General features: G+C 46.4%; 1 protein-coding gene across 1 annotated transcript in view; it reads left to right on the forward strand.

Annotated features, from left to right (window-relative positions):
• whrnb (whirlin b) overlaps positions 1 to 17,786 on the forward strand; it is a gene marked incomplete at both ends in the record, with an annotated part of 40,087 nt that overhangs the window by 14,120 nt on the left and 8,181 nt on the right. The window contains 5 exons of the mRNA XM_080531510.1: positions 1,448 to 1,573; positions 6,289 to 6,524; positions 7,784 to 7,820; positions 16,577 to 16,762; positions 17,345 to 17,503. Coding sequence (XP_080387636.1) covers positions 1,448 to 1,573; positions 6,289 to 6,524; positions 7,784 to 7,820; positions 16,577 to 16,762; positions 17,345 to 17,503 — 744 coding nt within the window. The remainder of the gene's footprint in view (positions 1 to 1,447; positions 1,574 to 6,288; positions 6,525 to 7,783; positions 7,821 to 16,576; positions 16,763 to 17,344; positions 17,504 to 17,786) is intronic.

Below are 17,786 nucleotides of genomic sequence, written 5' to 3' on the forward strand. Positions count from 1 at the left end.
CGCCGCATTTATTTCAATCGCCGATATCCTGAGCCACCTTTAGTGGAACGGCCCCCTGGTCGATCTCCTTGTTTGTTCTGTGTAAGCTCCTGCTTTATTATTAGTCTGCCTTGCACAGGGAGTTGTGAGCTGCTCTAGCCGGTGGTTCTGGGTAGAACCTGGTGCCAGTCCGGTCTACAGTATTTGCACCGGTTTTGAGCAGCATTCTCCCTGTGGGGCTTCTGTTTTGCTTAGCACAGGTAGACGGTTTCTTCTTGTGGCTTTCATGTTAGGTTTCTGTCTGTTTTAGTAAAGTGTCCTTAGTTGTCCAACCGCTGCCTGCTGTCGTCACTTTGTCCTGCACCACACCTGGGTTCGCTGCACACACCACCCCTTGTAACAGGCAGGTAGCCTAGAGGTTAGAGCGGCCGGCCAGCAATCGGTAGGTCGCTGGTTTGACCCCCACCCCAGGAGGGAGACGGAGGCGAGCTGGTGACTGTAGGGTTGCTGGCATCTAAGGTATCCTACTCACTGCCGTTGTGCCCTTGAGCAAGGCACTTAACCCCCAATTGCTCCAGGGGTGCCTGACGGGGGCTGACGCTGCGCTCAGAGCTCTGTTCTCCCTGGGAGTGTGCATGTGTCTGTGTTGTCTTGGGAGACGGGGTGCAAGAATGATAATTTCCCCTCAGGGATCAATAAAGTATATATTCTTCTTCTCTCTCGTCTATTGATGTGAAAGTGCAGCATAATTGCCATCCAGCAGGCAGGCAGGGAGAGGCAGCAGTGGTGCACGGCACTGCAGGTTTCAATGGACCTCTGATGATGGGTGCACAAAGCCTCCAGGGTGCTTCAAAGCAGATTTATTCTCACTAAATAAACAGTAGGAATAGCGGGGAGCTAAATGTATTCCAGGTCAAAATTGCTAACTGCTTAATCCCCCCCCCCCCTGTATTTGGGATTGGCCTTGGGATTGGCTTGAACTGTATTCCATTAAAAGGTGGGGAAAGTGACTTACCTTCCCTGGATGAGAGCCTAAGACCCTGTTACTGCCATAGAGATGTCAGACAAGGATTTGATGTGTTGCTTCCCAGAGGATATGAAGCTTTGTTCCCTCTCCTTTGGGCATTTATCTTCTTGTGTGGGAATGATTGATGTCGCTTTGGCACCTCTGAGATACACAGTCATTTATACCGTATAGGGGCCAGGGCTTCTATTTTGTCATGTGCCTTGCCCAGGGAAGACTCTTGGCCCTAGTTAGGTTACGGTAGATAGTAGAGACGTATTATGTGTGTGGAAGTGTTAAGCATGTCTTCATCTGATGTACCGGTTTATTTAGTGTGTGTGTGTGTGTGTGTGTGTGTGTGTGTGTGTGTGCATGATTGTGTGTGTGATTGTGTGTGTGTGTGTGTGTGTGTGTGTGTGTGTGTGTGTGTGTGCGTGCGTGCTTGCGTGCGTGTGCACCCACCAGGTGAACCTGAACCTGGATGACGGGCGTTCCCTGGGCCTGATGATCCGAGGCGGGGCGGAGTACGGCCTGGGGATCTACATCACAGGAGTGGACCCTGGCTCAGCCGCAGACGCCGGCACACTCAAGGTACCCGTCCGACAACCTCCGCCAATATTAAGAGTCCCTCAATTGAATTCATCCTCAGTCTGTTCTGTGTTTAATCTGGATTTGAGGCTGGATTAGAGATCCCTCTGCTTGTCAACAATATGACTCATGACAGCATGTCGTTAAGCATTACTGTGATTATCCGGGTTTGTTTTTCCCTTTCTAATCTACTCTGTGTCGGTCCACTTCGACACATCCCAACCTCCGTTAGGAATGTTCTTATTCCTGAGAACTGGAGAAAAAAAACTTCTGAATAAAAGTCTGAAAAAAAATACTTCTGAATAAAAGTCTGAAAAAAAAGGTTCAGACTTTTATTCAGAATATTTTTTTTCTGACATTTTTTTTCTTCTGACTTTTAAATCCAAACATTCAGTGATTGAACGGACGTTTGACATGTCGGCAGCTTTTTCTTCAGAAAGATGAAGGATGCCTTTCTGCACTCCAGCTGGCTGGGTTTAGTCAGAGCAGAGGAGAAAGGTCAGGCACCCTACCAGCCCAGTGTGTGTCCTGCAGGGGGGAAACACTCCACCAGCTAGGTGGTACCGATGACAGCCTGGACACTAGGGAGGACAAATGAAAGGAGGAGGAGGAGGTGGTGGAGGTGGTGGAGGTGGTGGAGGAGGAGGGGGGGAAGACAAGAGAAGAGGGAGACCAGAAGAAAGAGACTGGACATTTTCTCCAAACTTCTCCCATCACACCTCTCAGATTGGTGTCTGTTCAATGATCTGCCTCAATAGGTTCATTGCACTGCCGCGGTGTATTCACAGTTCAACAGAGAAGAACAACACAGGTTTGTGTCTTTTCTGACGCCCACCTGGAATGTTAGCGTGCTGTCTGGTCTGTCAGAAATCAGAAACAGATTCAGATTCAGTTCACATACAAGGACTTTGCTTTGATCTGGTGGGGCATAACAATAAACAAAGTGCGAGGTCAAAAACAGACAAAAACATAAGTGAAAAATAATAATAATAGAGATGAGGCAACAAATGGAGATGTCTTGCTTGTCTCGCTTGCCTTTGTTTATCTCTCTCTCTCTCTCCCTCTCTCTCTCTCTCTCTCTCTCTCCCTCTCTGTCTCTCTCTCTCTCTCTCTCTCTCTCTCTCTCTCTCTCTCTCTCTCTCTCTCTCTCTCTTCCTCTCTAATCTCTCTCACCTCGGCCCGGGGGTCCATCGGCTATCTCTGTTAAGTCTAATGGAGAGCAGCCAGATATAGAACTGTTGTTTCAGAGTACAGTTGGAGTTTAGTTTCTCTCGGTATGTACCAGCATCTCAGCAGCCAGCCATGCAAGTGATCGACTCCCAAGGCATCTGTCTGAGCATTAATGAGACGTTTGATACATTTTGCACGTACTCCTGATACCTTGAATGCGAGGGGTATCTTGTTTATATTTATACGGGCCTTAAATCATGAATATCTGTTTCTTTATGGGGGGGGAAAGTCATTACAGCTTCAAAGGGCAGAGGCCAATACGCAGTGTTACAGCAAGGTGGGAGCCTACTACCCTCTACAGGGTGGTGAATGCTGATGCATTATTGCGCCATTATGATAATCGAAACAGGTCAAATTCCATCGCTCATTTGGTTTAACAGTGTAATACAGTTTGAGTTAATTACTTCATTAATCATGTCATCATGGCTCAGAACTTGGCTATGGAAGCTGTTGGAGTGTCTGAGGAAATGCAATTAATGGAAATATTTCTCTCATAGACCCATCGCATTAGACCCTACCATAAAGGTCCTCTCCTCTCCTCTACTCTCCTCTCCTCTCCTCTCCTCGCCGCTCCTCTTCTCTCCTCTCCTAGCCGCTCCTCTCCTCTCCTGTCCTGTCCTCTCCTCTCCTCTCCTCTCCTAGCCGCTCCTCTCCTCTCCTCTCCTCTCCTCTCCTCTCCTCTCCTCTCCTCTCCTCTCCTCCCCTTCCCCATCCCCTTTCCCCTTCCCCTTCCCTCCCCTCCCCTCTCACTTCTCTTCTCCCTTCCCCTCTCCTCTCCTCTCTTCTGTCCTCTGATAGAGGATAAACCTTTTCTAAAGACATCTTAGTCATCCCACCTCTGAGAGTGATGATGTCTGTGTGTGTGTAATTTTTAATTCAATAATTTTGCCATTTAGCAGACGCCTTTAGTCCAAAGCGACTTACAATTACGAATTACAGGGACATTCCCCCTGGAGTAACTGAGGGCAAAGTGCCTTACTCAAGGGCACACTAGTAGTGGTGTGGTTTCAGGCGGGATTTGAACTCACAACCTTCCGATCACAAGTCCAACTCACTAGACCACCACTGTGTGTGTGTGTGTGTGTGTGTGTGTGTGTGTGTGTGCGGGGCGGGGGGGGGGGGGCTAGCAGGTCTCAGCCTTTTAATGAGGGGACCCTGCCAATCCAGATCCAGCTGTTGTGCTGTGTGACGGATGAGGCCTGCAGCCGTCCCCCTTCTGGGTCTCCTGGTGCGGGCTCTAATTAGAGTCACTCCCCCTGGGGCTCTGACGCACTCTCATCCAGCCCTGCTTCTCAGACGGCTAGCCACCAGATGTGTCTGTCTCTAGAAACAGGATCACTCCGGAGAACGTCGTCGGGTTGCTTATTGTTACCGCCAGTGCCTCACTCTGCGGGAGATTGCACATTTACCTTTTTTCTTGTCCCCGACCACCTGGAGACCATCAAAAGCCGTCCGACTGCCTCCGAAAATAGCAGCTTGCCCTCTCTCTGAATAAAGGACAAGGAAGGACAATTTGCTCCTCTCCCCCCCAGCTGACGCAGAGCCATTTGATGTCTCGCTTCACGACGAATGATCGATGAAACGCGACTCAGGTGGTTTCCGTCGTATTGACTGGCGGTTGAGTTATACGGAGGAGGGGCTTCCATACCGCCCATGGAGGGGCTTCCATACTGTCTTGTTGGACAGGTGGGCCGAGGATGTGACGAATTACTACAGAACGTGCACCCTCGTGGAAAGTACAGTGACCCCCGTCTCACCTCCACACTCACCACACCCCCGGGGGCCTTAAACGGGGAGAAAATCCGACCCTTTCTCTCCCCCAGTAATGATGGAGTTTTCCCTCAAGCTGATCCTACCTCATATAAATGTAGTGGTGTTAAGAGGCGGGAGATAGTTTGGGGGCAGAAGTCGATAACTAATTTCTCCCCCGTGCTTTCTCTCCTAGAAAGAGAACAGGTCAATAAAAGAAGTCCTGGTGTAAAGCCACAGAGTCTTGTAATGGGTCGTATTGTGCTTCCTGAGCTCCTCCCGTAGTTCTACTCCTTCTCCTTCAACTCTCGACCGTCGTTCCATTCTCTGCATTTACAATGAGCCCGTCCTCTGATTTCTGCCTCCACTGGTGAGTGTCCACCAGGGGAGGCTGGTGGAGGTAGAAATCTGAGGATGGGGCTCATTGTAATGAATGGAATAAAGAATGCTGTGAAACAGGTCTGTTTGATACCATTTCTAATTCCATTCCCTGCCTTACAGTATAATGAGCCGGTCCTCCGATTTCTACCTCCATCAGCCTCCCCTCTACTGCACTTTTGAAAGATGGCAAATAACTTTGACACCCTAATCATAGAGATTTGCTCAGTGAGATTTGCTGCTTAATGAATACCTTTATGATCATTACTCTATCTAAGTACTATCGATACTAAAACATGCCGATCCAAAGATGCTTATGCCACCTTATAGTTCATATTTCCTCCTCATAGTTTGACAGGCTCAAATCAAAGCTCATCTACGTCTCATAAACGTCTCACTGAGTACGACCGGGCATAATCAACGAAGGAGGACATTGATTTGAAATAACCACGTCTGTGCTTTCGTCTGTGTATTAGAATAATGGACTCCGGGGTAATAAGCATTGATTGTTGTTCCCTCTGAGAGAACATCATCTTATGAAGAATGTTGGTGATATAGATTTCCCTGTCTCTCATCACTGACCTCTTTTTTCACCGCTTGCTGTTTGTTTGGGCCACAACACCCCTCCTGTGTCTAGGAACTGTCTGATTGGTGGTGATTGGCTAAACCTTTCTGTGGGAATGCGGCTGTTAGAAGACTCTTCTCAGGGGCGCTTAGGTGGCGTAGCGGGTTAAGGGTTAGGGCATGTCATCCCTCCTCTCTCTCTCACACATCCTTCCTGTCTAAATCTCTACTATACCTATCAATAAAATGAAAAATATGAGTGGGACTGTCCCACTCAGAAAAAATTACTTAAAAAAAAAAAGAAGACTCTTCTCTATTGAGTAAGAATAGGTTCTTCAACGTTACAACGTTTGAACACTGGCTGAAGCAGTGTAGTGTAAATGAGTACCGGTACTGTGAAACTGGTGTTGTGTACATAATATGGATGTGCATTTGTGCGTGCGTGTGTGTGTATGTGTGTGTGGGTGTGTTTTTGTGCATGTGTGTGTGTGTGCCCATGTGTCTGTGTGTCTATGTGTGTGTGTGTGTGTGTGTGTGTGTGTGTGTGTGTGTGTGTGAGAGACTGTGAACGCACATTTCCTCTGTGCCAGACTGCCAGTATACACTCTTATAAAAAAAAGGTTCTAGTTAGTATCAAAAAAGGGTTCTCCAATCGTCCCTGTAGCGTTGTAGAACCCTTCTCGGCTCCATGTTGAACCCTTTCGACAGAGGACTCTGAATGGAACTCAAGATTCAGGTACTCAGGTTCTACATAACCCACAAGAGTATACTCACCCCCCCCTCTCCCCGCTCTACAGGTGGGTGACCAGATCCTAGAGGTGAACGGCCGGAGCTTCGTAACCATCGCCCATGACGAGGCGGTGCACATCCTGAAGTCCTGTCGCCACCTGCTGGTGAGGGTAAAGGACGTGGGCCGGCTGCCCCACGCTCGCACTGCCGTCGACGAGACCAAGTGGATCAGCAGCCCGACCATCGCAGAGACCACAGCCAGCACCAACGCCACCAGCACCACCAGCACCATCAACACCACACGGTGAGGGCCGCAAGCTGGAAATCTACCTCCTGATTTGCTACGAAGAGAATTCCTTCTTTTCTTTTTTTACTCTGGAGCAGAGGTCTCTTGACCGAAAATGTCAGTGATCATCAAACACGGAGGAGACTTTTATAGAATTGTAATAGAATTAGAACTCTTCTATACAGTTTGGAATGCTATGAGAATATTAACTATTCTGTAATATTACTTTTTGTAGGGATCACTTTTTTCCTCATGGGTGGACAGTAGTCTGTATTCCACCAGCGTGAGCTCCTTCCTCCGTTTTTTCACTCCAGTTCATTCCCTCTTTGCCGTCTTGGAATTGACAAGGCATAGCTGCTCTGAATGCCCTTATATCACTGAGCAGAAAAGTGTTCTATAAGGGTTCCTTTCTAGTCAGAATCTATTCAGTCATGCAGACTTAATTAGGTTTTTAACGAAAAGGCTGGCATGGACATTAAAGAGTTTTTCTTTTTTTTGTAATCTTCATCCTTTCAATCATGCACGCTCCTTTAGCATTTCATAGAACGGTCGCAAAACAATGGTATTATTGTCAGGCATAAAAAAAAAACTCCAGTGAAATTACCACTGGTCCTCTTTTGTGCATCTGACAGTGCTGTTTCCTCATGTGTAGTAGGAGTCATCTGAGGCAGAGCATGGCAGCCTCATTGTTGTATAGAGCAGTTAATTCTCTGCTCTTTTCTTGAGCAAGATTTTCACTCTCTCTCTCTCTTTCTCTCTCTCTCTCTCTCTCTCTCTCTCTCTCTCTCTCTCTCCCCCCCCCCTCTCTCTCTCTCTCTCTCTCCCCCCCTCTCTCTCCCCCTCCCCCCCCCCTCTCTCTCTCTCTCTCTCTCTCTCTCTCTCTCTCTCTCTCTCTCTCTCTCTCTCTCTCTCTCTCTCAAGCCTTAATGGAGTTGGGGTTGATTGAGAACCCTGGGAGGTATAAATTCCCCCTGGTGCATTCCCCCCTCGGAAAATCCTGCAAGGTGGCTTTTAGTTCCACACTTCATTACGCTCACGTTGCCTTGCGCCTGTGGCTCTGAGGGGAGCGCCTGAGGTGGTGCTGTTTTGGTTTTCACAAACAGTTTCATTCCTATTTGACAGTCAGCGATGCGTCTGTCCTTCATCACAGGCTTTTTGGGTGTTTTTTTGTTGTTGTTTTTTTAGATATGGTTGTCAAGGATGTCATGGTTTGTCTGTGATTCCTGCTGCTTGTTTATCATGTGATATGCTCTTTTCTTCTCTTCTCCTTGTCGCAGACCGTCTTCAGCTCGGGCCACAGCTGCATTAGGAAGGGTGAGTCAAATTGTATACTATTACTTTGGTTTTTGTTACGCGTGAAGAGCCCATACACACACACACGCACACACACACACACACACACACACACACACACACACACACACACACATTCCTATCAGTCTATGAGCCTTTAAGCATTAGAGAGGGCCATCAGGAGTCGTTCCCACTGACATCAGCACAGACTTCCCCTCCCTGACTGATGGCCTATCTGCTGATTAAATCTTCCATTCCAATTAACCTCATGGACACCTGAGCATCACACAGGCACGCACACACACACACACACACACACACACACACACACACACACACACACACACTAACATAGACAGACATACACACACACACACACACACACACACACATAGACAGACATACATACACACACACACACACACACACACACACACACACACACAGAAAAACACATAGACAGACATACCCACACATACAAACACACACACACACACTCACTTATTCTCTGAGTAGATTCTATCTGCTGTCTCTGTCCCTGTGCTGTCCCGGTGGTGAACTGTCCCGTCTGCTGCACACACACACACTCTCCTGGCTGATGGATCGGAGGGTCACATCATGGTTACTTTTAGGTTCTCATTTTGTCATTATAGATGTTCTCGTTGCTTGAGCACAATTCTTGAAACAGTATTTGACTTTTCAAAACAGTTAACACCTTCCCTTAAGCAGTTAACACACTTGCCAAATCACCAATGTGAATAAAAGCCACAAAAGAAAATCTGCATCAAGACAGTATAATTTGCCATCTAATGAAAAATTCAATCCACCGTTGATTTTGTTTATTTCATTTATGACACACTAAATAGGAACAATCAATATGCATCTGCAGGTTAGTCAACTTTGAAATGAAAACAAAGCTGTAAGAAAACTCACAGTAAGAACACTTACTCAATAAGTGTCTCATTTAGAGACTTGTGTTAACTGTTTTGCACAAAGGTGCTTAACATTTGCATTTTGTGTGAAAGCAATGAGAAATGACTAACTGTTTTGCTGAAAATGCTGCGCCCGTGTATGCTATTGCTGTGGGTATGTGAAATCCAGTTACATACACATAGTCTAAACAGAAAAGCTGTACTCAACCCTTCAGAAGAGTCAGAAGAAAAAACAGCTCCATTGATTCTAATGGCTGTTGAAGTAAAAGGTGTGGAGAGGACAATCGATCTTGCTCTCTCTAACAAATGTGATAAGACCTGACAGTAGCAGAACGCAAAAGGCGACGCACGCTTTTTAGGGGGAGGAGGACACATTAATCGTAAGTTAAAGCTTATAGGAATGTGACGTGTGGGTTTGGAGGACAAGGAGAAACGATGGGGCAGGGCACCCAACAGGAGAGAAATGACAGGAGCAGTTAGCAGGTTAACAGCAGAGAACATCGCCTCTCTTGTTACTCTCAATTACAAGCAGGATTTGTCTGCTGCAACCGTCACCCCCCTGCGCTCCCCTCTCCATCTCCATCACCGTCAACTATCCAACTCTAGGAACTTGGCTCTTGAACCGAAGACATTTTACGACCAAGGTGACCCGAACAGGATTTACTAGCATTTCAAGACATTTCTCTTTCGAGTTTATGTGAGCTGCGGTATTCGGCAATGAAATCTACTAGATGGATGAATAGTCGTGGTTAATACAGTACTGTTAGGGAGCTGAAATGATGACGATGTCTTGTTTGAAAACTTTATTGCACATATACTGCCGCCGTGATTGGGTTAAGACGGGTGCGGTTGTTGGAAAAATGTACATTTAATGTGAACAAAGCGTTTCTTGAAATGACTGCTATGAAAATACTCTCCCAAGTTATGTAATCACATCTCCCCCATAAGATGAATACGTTCTCACTTCACCTCACCCCTCTCTCTCTCTCTTTCTCTGTCTCTGGGTTCTGTTCTCCATTGTCATTGTGGAACAGTAGGAGAACAACATGCAAATGTGCCTCCAACGCCAGCCTGATCCACATCAAAGGCGTTGCTAAAATTAAACATCTATTCATCAGAAATGAGACCAAATTCTATGCCGCTGGCGGTCTGCAGCTAATGAGGTTTGTCATTTTAAATGGGTGGGGAGGACATGTTGATTTAATGCAGGTATGACTTTGATTTCATTAACTGTTGGGTAGAAGGAATAAATTAGGAACAGTGAATAAAGGACAGGGTTTTTCACAAACAAAACAGTGACCGTCACGTGATGTAATGCCCTGATGAATGTCAGAGCGTATTGGAGTAGACAAGTAGGAGAGCAGAGACTGTTTTGTACCTGAGCCATTTTACGGTAACCTAGTTTGTCGTTCTAAATGGTTGCACACTAAGCCACGGTATGTTGATCATGAGTCCGTCCGAGCCTTATTCTAGTGAAGTCTGCTGTTGTGACGCCACTGTAGAAAGATTGGTGCAGAGGCCATTAGCTTCTCTCTGGTTGCCAGACCTCATACTGCATTTGGAGATTAACCTTGAGGAGGAGTCCGCCATGACATGAGCAACACCCCTCTGAGAGCCCTGAACACTGTAAATCACACCACACGCTGGCATACACACTTACAGTTGCACATACACACACACACTCACTCCCCTGGATCTGGTCATGTTTTTTTTTAATAGTGATTGAGAGTGTCTAGGCTGTCTGTCATTGAACTTTGCCACTCCACTCCCATGGGACCACTCCCAGAGGCTCCTCAGAGAGCTGGAGAACACTGGTACAGGCTAGCTGGAGGACACAGGTACAGGCTAGCTGGAGAACACAGGTACAGGCTAGCTGGAGGACACAGGCACAGGCTAGCTGGAGGACACAGGCACAGGCTAGCTGGAGAACACAGGTACAGGCTAGCTGGAGGACACAGGCACAGGCTAGCTGGAGGACACAGGCACAGGCTAGCTGGAGGACACAGGTACAGACTAGAGAACACAGGTACAGACTAGAGAACACAGGTACAGACTAGAGAACACAGGTACAGACTAGAGAAGCACAACAAGGTAACACACAACAGAGGTGGAAGGTACAGAGCCTGCGTAGATGTGCAGATGCAAAAAAGATCACGTTCATATTACTCAGCAGGAAAATAGGTGGACGTGATGATGATGAAGATATTGATGATTATGATTATGATTTCATATACTGTATCATTAGTAATTATGATGCAAGTCACACAGACCTGGATCAATGGCGCTGTCTCTGCTTGTGTGCCTTTGTACATGCATTGTCAGCATGTACTGTACTAACTGGTAGTGAATGTTAATCATTAGCATTTTAGAGGTTTAGGGGATGATAATCAAATGAATTTCCCCTGTGGTATTCGATGCTCACCCTTCATTAAGGGCAGCGGCTAACGAAGAGCAGTGCATGCTCCTTCGTCTTTTATTGACGTGGGCTGACCTTGCGTCGCCATGGCGTCTTGCCAAACTGTCAGTCAGTGATAAGAGTGTCCACCTATGGATGAGGTCATCAAAGTGTCCACCCAAGGATGAGGTCATCAGATTGTCCACCCAAGGATGAGGTCATCAGATTGTCCACCCAAGGATGAGGTCGTCAAATTGTCCACCCAAGGATGAGGTCATCAAAGTGTCCACCTATGGATGAGGTCATCAGAATGTCCACCCAAGGATGAGGTCATCAAAGTCTCCACCTATGGATGAGGTCGTTAAAGTGTCCACCTAAGAATGATGTCATCAGATTTTCCATCTAAGGATGAGGTCATCAGAATGTCCACCCAAGGATGAGGTCATCAAAGTCTCCACCTATGGATGAGGTCGTTAAAGTGTCCACCTAAGAATGATGTCATCAGATTTTCCATCTAAGGATGAGGTCATCAGAATGTCCACCCATGGATGAGGTCATCAAAGTGTCCATCTATGGAAGAGGTCGTTAAAGTGTCCACCTAAGAATGATGTCATCAGATTTTCCATCTAAGGATGAGGTCATCAGAATGTCCACCCATGGATGAGGTCATCAAAGTGTCCATCTAAGGATGAGGTCATCAGAATGTCCACCCATGGATGAGGTCATCAGCGAGGCCTAAGGCTAGAGCCTTTGAATAAGTCCTCAGATAGTCCCTCAGTGTTACTAAATTAGTTCAACACATTTTTATTCCACCTCCACTTCCGAATGAGACCATAAGCCCCATGTACAATCAAAATGGAAAGTGAAAGTGTAGCAGAGAGGGGATGAGAGGCAGAGGCGTTTTACAGTGAAAAGCGTTTCTATATTAGGTGCCTAAACCTTGATTGTGATTTTTCCCTGTTTGTTCGATTCTTCCATTACCGTGCCTTGCCAGCATAAAGCCAGTCCCATAATTTGTTACGCAGCTCCTCAAGGTTGGATACAATCTGCAAACTCGTATGAAGTATTGATTTTCCAATCCAGGCGTTTTCCATTCCAAACAAGAGTGCTTCTCTTCCAGTAAATCCCCTCTGTTTTCTTGTGCTCCGCATTTGCTTCTGGTCTTGCTCTAAGCAGTCCGACCTTGAGCTAGATATTGTTGCCTTAAGCAGAGAATAGCTTTCTCATTATGAAGTTCGCAGCAACTGGCATTAGTTCTGTTATCACATCTGTGGGCTACAGTGCTACTCCAAAGGCTTCCAAAAGTGACTTTTCTGTAATTCAACAACAACTGGTATCTCATTTCAAACCTTTATTTAAAACTCGATAGGCACTGAGGTCACCCTCATTTACAGTGACGTCGAGTGTACAATAGAATAGTGATCATTAATATAGATGGGCAAACAAACAGTTAGCAAGACAGGATTAAAGGAAAAAAAAGAAAAAACTAAAAACAATTGCAATTATTGGAATACAGTTTTTGCATCAGGAGTTTAAAGGTAGAGGCAGAGGGGAGGACCTCCAACCGGAGAGTTTGCTGCAGAGTGTTCCATGTATTAGGGGCATCAATAAAAAAGGCTGTTTTACCCAGGTCTGAACGCGCATACGGAACCCGAAAAGAAAGCCAACTATTAGATCTGGTCACATAAGTACCAAGACTCCAGTCTAATAATGATGAGATATAAGGAGGAAGCTTGCCACAGATGGCCAACCAGATCTTATCCACCTCATTTTTCTGGTTTTCTGCTCGTAATGACATGCCCACAGTGAATATAGAATATCTCCACAATCACAAGGGCCTTCATAATGATCTTGTTATCAAATGAAAGCTAACACCTGTGGGGTGGCTGTAGAAGTGTCAGAATCAAAATCTATGTTACTGTGTCAGAGTAAATAGAGCTAGAACATTATAAAACATCTCAAATTCAGTCTCCGCCTAAAAAAACAACAGCTTTTACAGTGAATATCACCTTGGAAACCTGATGACGAAGCCCAAATCATCTAGGAATCAGTACTCCAGGGTCTTATTAGTACTTGTGCCAAAGTCGATGCTAGTAATGTCAGCAAATGCAACTTTGTACCTGTTTTAGTACAGGTATGTTTAGGCGGACACCTATATGTTTAGGCCATTTGGAGATATTTTGGCACCATCTTTGACCTTTGACCTTTCTCATGTATCAGATTTGTTTTTGTTTTTTGGGGGGGGGGGGATTTTTTTGGGTTGGCCGACCAATGGTATGGAAATTCGGCGTTGAAACCGGACATGACACATTCTCAGTTGGAGAAAACTGGATGTGACTTAGGCCGTGTTTACCGTCTCGGAAAAAAAATGGTGGCAAAATGTGATATCGATGAAGAGAATTGATCGAGGTAAGCTCTTTATATCACTTCGGATCCACCTGTGGGTCCGTTGGCTCCTATGAGGTTAAAAACTAACAAGTTCCAGTGGTAACTGCGCCTCAGAGAAAGAGAAGGCCAGCCAACCTTGTCATAAAGTATGCAGTGGTGAGTGTCATAAACCTTAGAGCTGAGTGATAAACTGAGTCCAATTGTTTCAATGTAGATGAAGCTGCATGCCTATAGATAACATCACCGTAATCTAATACGGACAGGAATACCGCCTCGACAACTCTCTTCCTACAAAGCAAGGGGAAGCTAGACCGATTACGGTAAAGAAAGCCCACCTTTTGCCGAAGTTTGGAGGCGAGGCCGTCGACATGCGTTTTGAATGATAGCTTCTCATCCAACCACAGCCCAAGATATTTGTAGTCGGTAACTCTCTCAATGGAGGAGCCGTCAACTGTGGATATAAGAAGCTTTGTAAGGTCCACATTTCTAGCCCTAGTAAACAACATGAATTTCGTTTTCTTCGAGTTGAGGACTAGCTTATGCCTCGAGAGGGCGTCTTGCAGTGAGTTAAAGGCTAGCTGCAAGTTGATAGTAGCAGCATGTGGGGAATCTGCTGTACTATAAAGAATGGTATCATCGGCATATAAATGGACGTGGCAACCGGTTAGCGAAGATACCAGTTCATTAATATAGATGGTAAAAAGTACAGGGCCCAGCACCGAACCTTGAGGGACACCCTTTGTAACCGTTATAAAATCTGAATTGCCAAGTGAAGATTTTATACACGGACGCCTGAGGGTAAGGTAGTCATGGAACCACGCACAAGCACCTAAATCTAATCCAATATCGGATAGCTGTTCTAGGAGCAAGTGGTGATCGACCGTGTCAAATGCCTTCGAGAGGTCGACAAAGAGGGCCGCGCAGTGGTTCCTCTTGTCCAAGGCCGAGACTATGTCGTTAGTTACAAGTGTGATAGCAGAGATGGTACTATGGATTGGTCTGAAACCCGATTGATGGGGACTAAGAGTTGAGTGGATTGATAGAAAGCGTTTCAATTGAGAATTGACCAAGGTCTCAAGTGCTTTAGACAGGCATGGGTGAGTGGAGATCGGTCGATAGTTATCCGGATCAGCCCTATCACCCCCTTTGTGTAAAGGAATGACTCGCGCAGACTTCCAGACCAACGGAAATACACCAGAGGAAATTAATGTAAGTTAGCGGCGCGCTGATAATTGGCGCAGCCAATTTGATAAAAAATGAGTCTAGTTTATCCTCACCAGTGGATGATTTGGGGTCAATAGTTTCTAAAACCTTGAGGACCTCCGCGGAAGTAAATGGTTGAAAGGTAAAAAGGGGGACACGGTCCACAAGGGCAGTATCATTAGAAACCACCATAGAGGGGTGTCCAGGGTACAACCTATCAAATAGGTGACCAGCTTCGGAGAAGTGTTTATTAAAAGCAAGGCGAATGTCGCTAGGATCAGAGATCACAGAGTCATTAACAGTAATACTAAGGGGGAGAGCACTGGAAGGACGATTTTTAGTCAAATTAATTGCATTCCAGAATTTGGCAGGGTTAGAGTATGAGGTGGTTATCAGATTCAGGAAATATTCGGATTTAGCCTTCCTTACGGCTGAAGTGCACTTATTTCTGAGCTGCCTGAAGTATAGCCAGTGTTGGGGGACACCAGTACGTCTGGCACGGGACCAGGCACTATTTCTGTTATTAAAGAGGGTAGATAGCTCATGAGTGAACCAAGGCACTACCCTATCTTTTATCCTAGTGGTTTTAAAAGGGGCATGCCTATCGACAACGCAATTAAATGTACATATAAAGGATTCGAGAGCGTCCTCAATGACATCGAGAGAGCTCACGCAACCCCAGTCGCAGCCATCCAGCTCCTTCAGGAACAACTCTGCATCAAAGCGTTTGAAGTTCCTCTTGGTTATCACCTGAGATGTAGTCTTTTGAAATCTCACATCTCTCACACAGGCAACAGGACAATGATCACTGACTCCCAGGTCAAAGACACCACTAGTATATTTGCTAGCCTTATTTGTTAAAATTAAGTCTAATAATGTAGATTTCGAGTCATCGTTGAGGTTTGGTCTAGTAAACAAAGGTTTATGCTGCAAGCAAGATCTTTAAGCTGCGAGGAAATATCACTCGGCAGTGTCTGTGTGACAAATGTAGCTTTTTCCTCAGTAAGTTCCTCCATTTGATGTAAACACATTTGGTGTTTGTATTCAAATCATGCCCAAGGCTTAGGACCTTGCGGAAAGTCCCAGTCTATTCAACACTGGAATTGTCGGTTGAAGCTCTAACTGTTTACAAAGATACCAATGTTGGAGTTCTAAGGGCAAAGGAAGCTCTGACTCACAATAATACCGTTGACTTTGAAGTGGTGCTTATTTTTAGAAACGTGATAAAGTGTTGATGTTGTATGTGTGGGGGATGAGACCAGAGTGCACACACAGCCTCAGTGCAGGCTCTGAGTTTAGTTTACTGTTTTCCTGGGCAGAGAGAGAGAGAGAGAGGTTACTACAATCATCCTCTTCTCCCCTTCAGTCTCTCTCCCTGTGTCTGTTTATGTAATCTGTAGTGTAGAGAGAGAGAGAGAGAGAGAGAGAGAGAGAGAGAGAGAGAGAGAGAGAGAGAGAGGGGTGGCTGTGGCGCAGGAGGTAGAGCCGTCTAATGGTCGCAAAGTTGGCAGATCGGCGGTTCGAGCCCCGGCTGGCCACATGTCAAGGTGTCCTTGGGCAAGACACTGAACCCCAAATTGCTCCCAGTGAGCGGGCCGGTGCCTTGCATGGTAGCTTGCCGCCATTGGAGTGTGAATGTGTGCGTGAATGGGGTGAATGAGAGGCCGTTGTAAAGTGCTTTGGATAAAGGCGCTATATAAGTGCAGTCCAGAGAGAGATAGGTTACTACAGTCATCCTCTCCTCCCTTTCCAGCTCACCCTCTGGTTTCTTCTGTCCATGCAATCAGTGTGTCGAGAGAGAGAGAAAGAGAGAGTCATCCTCTCCTCTCTTACCCCCTTGTCTGTCTCTGTCCATGTAGTCGGTGGGGTGTAGAGGAGTGGGGCCACCGGGTATCCAGGTGTCGCTGGAGGAGCAGGCCTTCCTGCTGCTGACCGACCCGGAGAGGCAGACCATGGGCTACTACCTGCAGGAGTACCAGGAGGGACACATCGGGCTAGAGTCTCTGGCTATGGCCCTGTTTGAGCTCTTCAACACCCATGCCAAGGTAAGGACCAGCTAGGGAAGAACACTTGGGTGCCTCTCTCTCGGTGTGCGTCATCTGATGGTTTGGCACAGTTGCATGGACCCACATAATGCCTAGCCCTACTCGCCAGGACTTACAGAGTGTGTTCAGTGGAGCAGCTTGATGCTATAATGTGTGGTCCGGTTTTAACCTTCATCTCGTGACGTTAGAATTATAAGGTTCTATCTCAATGTTTGGTCAACATTTTGTTTTTTACATAATCTGATCCATTAGGTGTTTACTAATGCCTGTGTGGTGTTATTTTTAAAATGTTGAAATGTTTTAGTTAGTAATTAATCAAATACAAAGGTTCCATCTCACAAAACATAATGGAATGTAAAAACTTTGACGCTCAATATCTCTGAAGTACCCTAAACGGAGATAGAACCTTATAATTCTAAGCTCACAATCTGGGTCTGCGCGACTGGCAACCTACCTCTTGATTTATGTCCTGTCAGGTTCTTTGTGTGTCGTGTGTCTTCTTCCTCAACTCATGTTGTCTATTCTGCTTTGCTGCCCCCCCCCCCCCCACACACACACACACACACCCCACACCCTCCCCAGCTCTCCCTGCTGTCTGAGGTGCGCGGTCTGGTGGATCCCCAGGACCTGGAGCTCTTTGACGGGCTGGTGCTGCGCCGCGAGCGGGAGGCTCTGACGGCCTGGCATGGAGGGATAGGACCACCGCATCGCTGCATCCACCAGCCCTCAGGCAGCCACCAGGTACGAGAAACACTGACAGAGTGAGGGCAGCTAGTAGGAGAAACACTGACAGAGTGAGGGCAGCTAGTAGGAGAAACACTGACAGAGTGAGGGCAGCTAGTAGAAGAAACACTGACAGAGTGAGGGCAGCTAGTAGGAGAAACACTGACAGAGTGAGGGCAGCTAGTAGGAGAAACACTGACAGAGTGAGGGCAGCTAGTAGGAGAAACACTGACAGAGTGAGGGCTCCAGGTATAAACACTGACAGAGTGAGGGCTTCAGGTATAATCACTGACAAAGTGAG

Source organism: Nansenia antarctica (assembly GCF_963989245.1).
Source record: "Nansenia antarctica genome assembly, chromosome: 5".
Taxonomy (NCBI): Eukaryota; Metazoa; Chordata; class Actinopteri; order Argentiniformes; family Microstomatidae; genus Nansenia; species Nansenia antarctica.